Source organism: Neophocaena asiaeorientalis, unplaced genomic scaffold, assembly GCF_003031525.2.
Source record: "Neophocaena asiaeorientalis asiaeorientalis breed wild unplaced genomic scaffold, Neophocaena_asiaeorientalis_V1.1 scaffold78, whole genome shotgun sequence".
Lineage (NCBI taxonomy): Eukaryota > Metazoa > Chordata > Mammalia > Artiodactyla > Phocoenidae > Neophocaena > Neophocaena asiaeorientalis.
This window is the reverse complement of record NW_020175018.1, coordinates 15,511,037-15,522,187: the sequence shown is the minus strand read 5'-3', so window position 1 is coordinate 15,522,187 and position 11,151 is coordinate 15,511,037. Positions and strand designations below refer to the sequence as shown.

The following is an 11,151-nucleotide window of genomic DNA, read 5'->3' as shown; positions in this document are numbered from 1 at the left end:
GTCTATATGGGAGTTAATACTCCTGGACAGAAGGGTACTGCAGGTTTAATAACTGGAATTATGGTTCTTTCCTGTTTTCCCATGTCCGTCACCCAGCATTAGCGCAGTGCAGGTGACTCTGACTTACCCGGGTTGTGGGGAGAGAGGGAGCGCGGGCTCACCTGCGCCTGCGGCCGGAGGGCGTCCTGGGCCCGGGCTCTCAGCCTGTGGTCTTTGATACGAAAGCAGGGGCCGTCTGGTCTCGAGGATCCAGAGCTTCCATCCTGCGGGCCCTCGGGCTCCTTCGCGGTCAGGCCCCTGGAGGTCTGTGGACCGCCGGCCCCCAGGAGCAGGGAATCCAGGGGGTGGGTGCGGCCCTGAGAGCTGCAGGCCACGCCCTACCCGGGTCCCCTGCTTCCACAGTGGAGAGGCTCAGAAGGAATCAGCCGGCGGGGTTTCCTTTTGGAAAGGGTTAAATTTACTCGGGCATAATTTCTAAGTTTCCTACATTCTTAACTGGGACCAGGCACCGGGCTGGATGCTGCCCATGACCTCTGTGCATCCACACTACCCCACGACGTAGCTACTGTTTACAACCCACGTTTTACAATTATGGAAATTGTGACTCTGAATGAAGTGTCCTTCCCAAGGTCACACAGCACACAGTGGATTGCAGAACCGAGAACTACCACTTGAACCCAAATCCAAGCTCTCCATCCTTCACTGCCCACGCCTGGCTTGCTCTTCTTTCCAAGCCAAGCCCAAGTGCAGCAAAAGAAAAGGGACATGAGAAGTGGCAACAAAACACGACAAATCAAATGCTTAACCTCTGACCCACCCACTTCTCATGGGGAGTTGGAGCGCGTGGGGTGAGGAAGGGCAGGGGGCAGGTAGTGCTAACGCCCACCCACTGGGACGATGCACCTTAACCTCGGGTTTCACCCCCTCCTCGCCCTCACATTGCAGTAGGGCACTTCAGCCCAGTCACTCTTATCTTCGACGTAAAAGGAAAACTCTTCCATCTCTAAGTCTCCAGTCAAATGACAGAGTCGAGGGACACACAACCTGACAAAGCATGTTCAGTTTCGGTGGGTTTTTTTTTTTTACTTTTTTTTTTTATTTAAATACGGAGAATTCTTTCGTATGGAAAGAGCTAGTACAATCACATATTTGAAAGGAGAAACCATAGGTACTGAACCGGAGGGAAGGGTGAAGGGCGAGTGTGCCACCATGGCCTGCTGAGTCCACGGTTCCATTTCCCATCCAAGGTAAAAGCTCCCCCAAACAACGCAGAAACAAGCTGCACGTTACATCTTTAGCCATCGTCTGCCCTTGCAAATATCTGGTCTACGTGAAAAGACACAGAGAGGAAAGGCCAAAATAAGAACAAAAGGAAACAAAACACAACCCTCTCAGGAACAACAACAAAAAAACCCCAAACCCTTATTACTATGCAAGGCATGAGGTCATGGGAGTACATGTAACCCCTTTACACAATGGAAGAAAGTCATCCACGGAGAGCCTTAACAGAAAGTTCCACTCCGAGGCTTTGTAGCATGCTGAAGACGGGGCCCCGGGGACACTGTACCATCTTGGAGACCACCTAACTGGGATGGAGAAATGGTGAACAGCAGGTTGTAATATCACTAGTCAGATATGCGCTGGTGGTCCCGGTGGAGGGCACGGCTGGGGGACAGAGTGTCTGACCCCAACACTGAGCCATTCCTGTCCGGGTGATCTGCTCGTCTTAGGTCCAGTTCACTTTTCCAACAGGAAGAGCCGGCCTTCTGGAAGTCTGCATTTCCCAGTCATCACAGAACAGTACAAAGTACAAACAAGTACCCTAGTGTCCTTGGTTGCCGAAGGCCATTTCCAACAGACCTTCTAACCCAGGCTAGCTCTGCAGGAAGGGAAATGGGACAAATGCAGATTTGAGAGGCAACATGCAGCTACTTGGTGGAGGGGAACCACACGGCAGGGAGCCCCGGGGCTTCAGCAGTTGGCCACACACTGCCTCGGCAGGCCAGTTCTGGGTGTGGCCGTGCCCTCGTGTGCACCCTTGGCCTCCTCGGCCCTTGACCATCAGTCACCAACCTCATCAACCATCCAGAAAGCAGGTCCAGAAGACAGGAGGGCGAGGGCAGAGCCAGAGAGAACTGATGCCCGTTATTTAATGACAAGATGCCCCAATATCCCCTGGCAGTGGCTGGAATGACCGTGGCTTTGGAAATGGACCAGTTTTTCTGAATGTTCAATAGTCGTACTTTAGTTTTCCCCCTGAAGGAACCCAGAGCCAAAAGCGTATGAATCCCATGTTTGAAAACAACGATGATGATTAAAAAGGGGAAGCAAAGAGAACCAGACCAAATACACATGCCAAAGAAGTCTTCAGTGGGTGGACAAGGACACATGAACCCATACTCTCGGATTTTACCCCACTGAGTAATTGATGTTGGACATACTGCAGGATCACTGGCTGCTGAGCAACGGGCTGCACCATCAGTGGGCCAGGGCAAAGCAGCCAGCATGGGAAGGGAGGGTAATTTTAGCAGGCAGAGGGGCTCAGCGAGAAGACTCTGACACCCCACCCCCACCCCCACCCCCAGCAGCAGAAAAGGTTAAGTGCTAGTCTCCACCTGTTCCCGCCAACGGCCCAAGGCATTCTGCCAGAGGCCTTGGCATGGACACGCACTCTGAGGATGGGGATTTGAAGGCAAAATATGACCCTAAGTCCTATTACCTTGAGCTTGGCTCTAAAACCACATGAAAAGAGGAGAAAGATTGCACCTTAAGACATCTCTGCACTGAAAACTGCATTTCATCAGACCAAGGAAGGGACGGGGTGTTGGTTGGGCCCAAGGCCTGCCCTCTGCCTCAAGAGTTCAATTTAAAATCTGTATCTCAGCGGGGAAGAGGCTGCAGCTTGGGCACACGAAGGTGGTAAACGCACTGAACTTCACATGCAATTTCCTGGCCTTTCCTGCACAGAATAATTCAGACATTATATATAAATAGAGCAGTGAAACATTTACTTTTTTTCACCTAGACCTACAACATCAATACATATAAATAAATTCTAGTGTTTTCTGTTTTTATTGGGGGGTGGGGGTGGGGAAATACAGGGGTGGGGAAATACAGGGGTAGAGAAAAGGGCTGGAGAACAGGTGACCCTTTCGTTTTTATTTTTTCTCAAACAGGAAGTACCGTCCCTCCGATGGCAGGTTCACCTGAAGCATACAGCTTGAGAGTTTGGAACAGCATCCAGGACTGTCCTGTTCAATTTCAAAATGAGAAGGCCGTTTCTCCTTTTGACAAACAATGTGCACTGGAATTAGGTGCGAGGGTCTGGCCGTGTTTCTAGGTGTGAGTGTGTGGCCTCTGCAGGGGCGGCTGGAGCGGAGAGGAGCTCAGTCAGGGCGGCTGGGTGCGGGGACGGCAGCTAGGCACTCGTGGGGGAAGGGAGACAAGAGCAGGTGAGCCAGTGGGCAGCCCTTCAAGAAGGGCCTTCCGAGTAAAGAGTCAGGGGATGAAGGAGAGAAAAAAAAAAAAGCTAGTGAGAAGTAAGGCCTGAGGGTGGAGGCAAGGAGGGGAGTGCTGAACACGATCCATCAAGCAGCGAAGCATCCTTCAAGAAAACCGGCCTCCCCGGATGATGCCGGAGGAGCCCCGCACCCTCTGCCAGGAGGCCGTTGCTCCCCCACTTCCTTAAAGCGGTGAAGAGCAACAAGTGACTTCAGCGGTTCCTAAGGCGCTTCTTTCCCCGTGTTCCACACTGGACAGAGCTTAGAGCCACTGCCCGAGTGACTGTCACACACCTGTGGCGACACTGCGGGTGGACTCTGTGGGGCACGCCCCCGATCGCCTACTGCCCATTCTCCGAGGCAGGTCTTCTCTGGACCCGCCAGCAACGGCAGGTAGATGGCGGGTTAGTTACTCCCAAGAGCGTGAGCAAAACTTCAAATTTCCCCTCGCCTTTCCTTGGAATGACAGAATTTGGGATGATTTCCTTCTAATTCTTATCTTAAAAACAAAAGCCTAGCATAAAATGCCTCACACAGACTCTGACAAAGGCAGCTCTGCAGACTTACGAGGCTACCCAGGCTGTTCTGGGAGTCACCGTCAGCCCTTCAACCCATCCTCCCCTTGGACACTGCTCTGTCCTTGAAGAGACCCACTGCCCAGCTCAGGCCTCTCTGTCCCCTCAGCCTGGGTCTGCTGCTGGGAGCGGAGAAAAGGAAGCCCTCCCAGCAGCCTCCCAGAGCTCACGCCTCTGTCGCAGACCCAACCAAACCCCCGTCCACGCGCTCACGGCCACGCAGAGGAAGTGTACGGTCTCTAGTGACAACCGTCCACGCGTCCGTCACCACAGAGGAAGTGCGTGGCTTCCAGTGACGAGCTGTGAGAGGTGGAGGGACAGGAGGACCCAGAGACACGGAGGCAGCTCAGGAAGGACAGGACGAGGGAAGCTCGGAGGGGAGGGAGCGCGTGGGAAAACATCAGGCCCCGCGGGTGCTGGAGTCCCAGAAGCAGACACTGACGGGGCTGGTGCTGTCAGTTCGCACCGTCCAGGCCAAACTGGAAAATGCCAGGGCCTTCTATCTCCATGATTCACCTCAGGTGCCCAGCGGTCAGTGTCCCCACCAGTTTTGAAGAGTTCAAGACAGAAATTCTGTGTAATTCTGATGCTAAAAACGGCGTCAACTTCACCGGGTCGGGCCGCCCATTAAGTCGCTGTGGTCACCAGGCCAGCGGCTTCCCGACTAAAACGCCATCCCACCTCCCCTCCCTCCCACCACCACTTCCCAAGCTCAGGAGCGGTGTCTTAAGTCACCACTTCTTTTTGCAAGTAACCTCAAAGGTGAACCAACCGAGACACAGAGAGCAGGAGAGGAGAGGGCACGTTCCTACACATCACCTCTTAAGGTATCACAGCAGTGATGTATCAAACGAACAGGAGAGAGGTTAAAAGGAAACTACCGCAACAGAAGAGGGGTCAGGGAGAGGACGGCAAAGAACATACAAAAGTCCAGCTCTTACAGACGAAGCTTGTGCTTCTCTTTTCCTTTCTCTTTTGTAAAAACCTTTAGCTGCTTTTTAGAACGAAAAGCCTCAACTAAAACGGCCCTGCTGCCAGACCACTGTGCCCGGGGACGGAAAGCGGGGAGGGAAGGAAGCTCGGTGGAGGGCGCCGTGGCCGCCAGAAGCAGGATGAGGGGGGAAGGGCGGGGTTAATCTGCACGGCACGACGGCTCGGTCACTCCACGGTCGTGGCGCAAAGGAGGCGGGAATGGAGTCATTTGCTTTTTTGTTTTTTTCGTGTTAAAGCCAAGCAGGTCAATGCCACAGATCCACGGGTGCAAGCTGGTTGGACAACGGAGCTTTCAGGAGTGGAGGAGAGCAGGGAGATCTCGCAGTCCGGGCCAGGTCAGTGGACGGTGGATCCACCTGGGAGACTCCCCAGCGTCCGGTGGCAGCGAGGTGGAGGGGCGGCAGTCCTTCCGGGCAGGCCAGGCCCAGCATCTTCAGGCCTTGCTCTCCTCCACCTTTACCGCCCGGGGCTTGATCGCTCCAGTTCGCTTCAGCTGGGAAGCGGCTGAGGGGGCCTCCTGCAGCTTCACGGCTCCCAGGCTGGGCTTTTCATCCACTCGTTGTTTTGCCTTTGGACAGACGGATGGGGACAAAGAAAGTTACCCTCACGCAGACACACCTGCCAGGATCCGCGGTCCCACCACCCGCTTCCTGCTCCTGAGTCAGAGGAAAGCCACCCTAAGAAGCCCATCCTTCGGTCGAAGGACCAAACTCAGAAGTGACTGGCCTGGGAAGGACGCTGGCATGAGGCTGCTCTGGTCCCTCCCATGGGCGCTGAGCGCAGTGATTCGGAGCCGCGGGAGGACCTCTGCAGGCAGCACACCCAAGGCCGCTTGGAGGGACCTTTTTCAAATCAGTGCACCCCACGCCCCTCAGAGCTCCCGACTGTGCTGAGGGGGCGCAGGGCCTCTCGCCCAACTTGGTCTCCCAGATCTTCCACCCTCCCCGACTCCCACAGTGTGGAAACCTTTCCCCAAGCCCCTAGTTTGACCTCCAGAGTCGCGGTCAGGGTCCCGTCACTCTGCAGCTCTGCACAGTGAGGTGTGTCGCAGAGTGAGCAGCCTGCCTTCGGCCCCTCATACAGTGGGGGGAGCTCTGAAGAAAGCTCTAGAAGCTCAGTCCAAGCAACTCAAAGAGCGACCCTCGGGGAACCAAATCAGGAGCCGTGAAATGAACAATCAAGCTTCCAGCTCCACCATCCAGGAGCGCTGTTTTACTAACACCCCGCCTGACGAGCCTGAGCTCTGGAGCCTGGTCACATTTGAGAGGAGTGAAGAGAACCACGCTGAAGGCCAAGACGCCGAGAGACCCGTCTCGTTATAAAACGGGGAAACGTCATTCCGTCTGGATCCCACCCGGCCAAGACGAGGACGAGACACAGCACTTACGAGGCCAGCACGCGCAGGCACACACGCCAGGCACGCACGCGCACGCACACCCCCGGCTTCTAGAGCTGACCCACGGGCCTAAGCGGGTCCCAGCGCCTTCACAGCCCAATGGCTGCGGAAGGAGAGTCCACCTTCCGGCACCACCTCCTCAGAGGAACCCGCACCCTCCCTTCTCTGTGGACAAGGAAGGACCCAGACGCCCGTCAAGAGGAGAAGTGCCTTCTCCAGGGGGGACTCGGGCTCCCCGGCTCCCACGCCACGCTCTAAGCGCCAGGGCTCGTCTCTCTAAGAGGAGCACGCAAACGGCTGGACAGTCCCTCCTCTTTTGGCACTTGGAGACAGGCCTAAGCGTCCGGGGCTGGAGGGTCTGGAAAGCCATCTTCTACCTGTTGAACGTAGTGTCCCTGCACAGAGCCCATGTTAACTGCTGATCCAGAGGGCTTCCCACTGGGGCTAGCAGAGCTAGGCCTGAAAAAACCAAAGGAGGGGATGAGAACACACGCGTCACCACAGAAACGGAGTCAAGCCTCCAACAGAGGAAACAGACCCAGATAGCCAGAGCGCAGGGGGCGAGGGTGTCGCCACTGGGCCCTGGCACCTCCAACCCAGCTCATGGGGACACACCTGAGGGGCAGAGGCCAGGTCCCCACCACAGGCAGACACTGACCGGTCAAGACGACAGATGGACACCAACCGTCTCTCAGGTTTGGAGGGTCTAGACCAACACGATGCTCCAGACAAAAGGTCTATTAACCTGACACTGAGGGAATTCCCTGGCGGTCCAGTGGTTACGACTTGGTGCTTTTACTGCCGTGGACCCAGGTTCAATCTCTGGTAGGGAAACTAAGATCCCACAAGCCGTGGGGCACAGCAAAAAAAAAAAAAAAAAAAAAAAATTAAAAAAGAAACAAAAATGAACTTAAACTCCAACAGGAGTTTAGACTTCAAAAAGAAAAGGGAATTTCCTAGCGGTCCAGAGGTTAGGTCTTGGCACTTCCACTGCGGGGGCCTAGGTTCGATCCCTGGTCGGGGAACTAAGATCCTGCAAGCCGCACAGCGCAGCCAAAAAAAAAACCCGAACGAACAAACAAACAAACCTGATACGTGAGTTATGCTGAGTATCTTTCCAGTCTTCTCTTGTGGGGTGGAGGGTAGGGGTGGTAAAGAGAGATACCAAAAGTAACAAAAATGTAGAACATCTTTCTAAATGTGTTCCACCGACCAGACAACTAGCTCCCAGGGATGTTAATCAGGCGCTACGTGGAAAAAAGATCCTGGGGTCAAAATCGTTAGGTAGTTACGTGTGCGAAGTTCTACAGGACTTTCCCCCGGGGGCCACAGGCTGCTCAAGCCCTATGCCGAGGTGCACCCCGACTCCCCAACAAGCCCTCTCGGGCATGCACGCCCCCCCCCCCAAGTATCTGACCAGGGAACGCCTTTCTGACAGGGCATGCCTCAGAAGCCCTGTTTCCAGAAAAGTTAGGCAACACTGCACTGTAAAAGTATCCCGATTTCCCCAACCCCACCGAGGCACCAAGAACACAAAGGCTACTAATTGAGGCTTATATTTTGTAAAGAGTCTCCAAAAAATAAAGCTGCTGCTGCCATTCCTACAGTGAATGGACACAGGCGACTCTTGTTATGTGAGCGGCCCTTTCCGGATTTGCCTCTGAGGAAGGCTCTGCAGCCAGAGGAGGCTAAAACCTGCCTGGGGCAGCAGGGGATCGACAGCCTCTCTCTATGCTTGAAGCTTCCTCTTTCCTTCCAAATCACACTCATGGTTTGGCGCTGCTGTCCGTGTATATTTTTCTTACAGGTCTGTTATTTTGGCCTATGTGAAAAATATGGTTGGAAAGCAAAACAAAAGTCAAGTCAAGCCGAGAGAGTGAAAGTAAGAACAGGAAAGATAACGGCACGGGGGAAAATTCACAAAAAGCCCTCTCTCGGGAAATGCAGCTGGAGTACGGACTGACGTGACCATGGAGCAGGACTCGGCCTCAACACTCTGAGCACGATGGGGCGGGGCGGGGCAGGGCGGGGCGGGCGGCCGTGTGGGCAACCTTGCCCTCAGCCACGCCGGCAGCCTCGCGCAGGGCACTGCGGGTCACGCACACCTGTTTTACTCGTGTGCAGACAGGAGGAATCTCCCACACGTAACAAGAGTCGACTGTGCCAACCCTCGGGCCAAGCGCCGTGTGCTGCCTCCCCGGCCGCACGCTTCTCCGCGGGTGAGAGAGCCATCAGAAGCAGACGCTCCCTGACTTTCTAACACGCTAAGTCCTGCTGACCCTTGAGCATCCCGGGTTTGAGCTGCATGGGTCCACTTACACGTGGATTGTTTTCAGTAAGCACGTACTACACGATCTGCAGTTGGTTGAATCCTCGGATGCGGAACTGCGGACACGAAGGGCTAAACGTAAAGTTATACTTGAATTTTCAACTGCATGGAGGGTCAGCGCCCCTAACCCCTGTGTTGTTCAAGGGTCAACTGTAACTCAACATCGTGACTGATACAAAGCCCCCCTCTGAATCCAGCCAAGGGACCCGGGACAGTTACTGGAGGCGGAGACAGATCCCGAGAAGGCAAAGAAGGTACAGCTCTCGCCCTACGAGCCCAGCAGCAGCAAGCCCTGGTGGAGTCACAAGGCCATTCAAGGGACATGTGGCCCCAGGAGAGGACCCCCCCCCCCCACCTCCAGGGTCTCTGCCCTCTCTGCCAGTGAATCTTTAAAAAAACATCTGGTGAGAAAGCTGTTAGTAGCCAGGGTCTGTCCTGACGCTATTATAACATGAGCCTTTCCTTTCCCTGCCTTTCCAGAAAGTTCTCCCATACCAGAACATTTTATGATGATGATTAAAAGCAAAGCCATGCCCCAGAGTTCCTGAGTCTCCTGTGTCCCAGCACTGGAACTTCACGGTGACACACAGGCTGACAAAGGCGACCCAGCCTCAGTGCCCTCGCGCTGCTCTCCCTGGGCCCGCGATTCCACAGCGAGGGCTCAGCTGTGAGCATCCGACCCCCAGGACGTCTCTTTACCTGTAGGTCTGCGGTGATGGCATGGAGCCTCCTGAAGAAACATTCTGTTTACTGTCGGCAAAGTGGAAGCCCTTCATCTCCATCTGAGAGGACTAAAGACACCGGGAAGTGATGGGCTGTCAGTGGAACGCCCTGGAGACAGCTGTCCCCGCCACCAACCACCCTGGGCAGAGCCAGTGGGGGCCACGAGGGCTTCAGGGCAGAGAGGCATCTCGTCAAGGAGCGTGCACGCCTGGCCTTCCAGTGCAGGCTGGAGGCAGGAGCGACGACGTGTGTTTGTTCCCTTGGCACAGGTGGGGAGGGCAGACTGTGCGCCACCCCTGAGCACTGGCCGCAGTGAACGGGCCCTCTCTGCCCCCGGGAGCTGGCAAGGACTTCGGCCCCCAAACCTCAGCCGCAGGCACCTTCCTCCCTGCCCTGCTCACCCAGGCCTCTTCACGTTGCTAGTAACACGTGACCAGGGCTTCCTGCCACGGGACTGAGAGGACTCGGCAACGAGTGGGCCACCGGCGGTCTGGCGAGGCCCGGAGCCTGCATCCCAGACCGCCGGCACTCACCCCCGCAATAGTGGTTCCTGATTGGCCAGAAAGGGTCTCCGAGACGGGAGCCCCACCCCACCCCAGGGCCACAGCAAGACGGAGTCATCCTCACCTCTCTGCTGGTGTTAAGGACCGAAGGCTGGGAGCCGGGTGGGAGCATTCTTCGGGGGGCCCCGACAGAGAGGCTCTGTCCCTGTGACAGCTGGATGGACTGCGGCAGGAGCAGGGGCTGCTGCCCAGAGCCGTACCGAGGCAGGGGCAGCTGGGAGCCAGGCAGCGGCATCGTCAGCTGCCGGACAACAGGGACAGTCAGGGGGAGGACGCCACAAACCACCACTTACACACGCATCCAAGAGCAACCACGCATCACACTTCACGTTCTCACTGCAGATGAAAGGAAGCAAGGCCTTCCCACAGCAGGACAGATCCTGGATAGAACACAGCGGAGATCACCCTAGACTGCATACTCTCAGTGGTAGGAGGCAAGCCTTAGGTGGTGAGAAAAGAACTCGGACGGCTAGAAAATAAGCAGGACAGCTACGGGTGTCAAGTGCGGAAGGCGGGCGGCAAACCCTGTGTGCGTGTTGGGGGGCGGGGGGCGGGGAGAAAGGTCAGGAAGGTCTAGAAGCCTTCTCAGGAAGCAGTGTCCGAGCGAGTCCCAAAAGATGGGAGCTACACAGGAGGGATATCCTTGTGCCCCTTTTTGCAGCACAAAAAGGCAAGACTACTTCATGCTCTGCCTCCGAAGGTGACAGAAAACAACTGGGGTCTGGGGTTTAGGGTTCCTGCAGTCTTGGAGCCTTCTGAAGCCTGTTCTCCTGAAGTCCAGAACGAGGTGCGAGAAGGGAAGGAGGTGGGCCAGGAGACCCTCGGGACGGGGCGGGCGGGCCAAGTGTGGTCTCTCGGTCACCTTCCTCTTCATCTCCCTGCTACTGAGTCCACAGTGGAGGGTCGGAAGGACCTATTGGGATGGCATCACTGAGACGTGGGGCAGCCGGACCTCAAGGCCCGGGCCCCTCTTTGCGCACAGCTGGGTGCGGGAAGAAGGTAGGGGTGGCTCAGCGTTTCTGGAGCGCTGGCTCGGGGCGCGGTGTGTGAGCCGACGTGAGTCTTAAAGAGG

At 55.8% G+C, this 11,151-nt stretch overlaps 1 protein-coding gene, 1 non-coding gene and 1 pseudogene across 2 annotated transcripts in view; 1 reads left to right on the top strand and 2 right to left on the bottom strand.

Annotated features, from left to right (window-relative positions):
• Positions 1-1,007: 1,007 nt before the first annotated feature.
• LOC112411305 (uncharacterized) lies at positions 1,008-1,868 on the top strand (annotated as a pseudogene).
• A 1,212-nt stretch (positions 1,869-3,080) lies between these two features.
• PRRC2B (proline rich coiled-coil 2B) overlaps positions 3,081-11,151 on the bottom strand; it is a 62,936-nt gene continuing 54,865 nt past the window's right edge. The window contains exons 30-33 of the mRNA XM_024762221.1: positions 10,144-10,320; positions 9,493-9,584; positions 6,842-6,923; positions 3,081-5,636 (exon numbers count right to left, since the gene is read on the bottom strand). Coding sequence (XP_024617989.1) covers positions 5,502-5,636; positions 6,842-6,923; positions 9,493-9,584; positions 10,144-10,320 — 486 coding nt within the window. The 3' untranslated portion in view covers positions 3,081-5,501. The remainder of the gene's footprint in view (positions 5,637-6,841; positions 6,924-9,492; positions 9,585-10,143; positions 10,321-11,151) is intronic.
• Positions 10,930-11,015, bottom strand: LOC112411581 (small nucleolar RNA SNORD62). Its single transcript, XR_003005662.1, has one exon. It is a non-coding gene; the product is annotated as a small nucleolar RNA SNORD62 (small nucleolar RNA).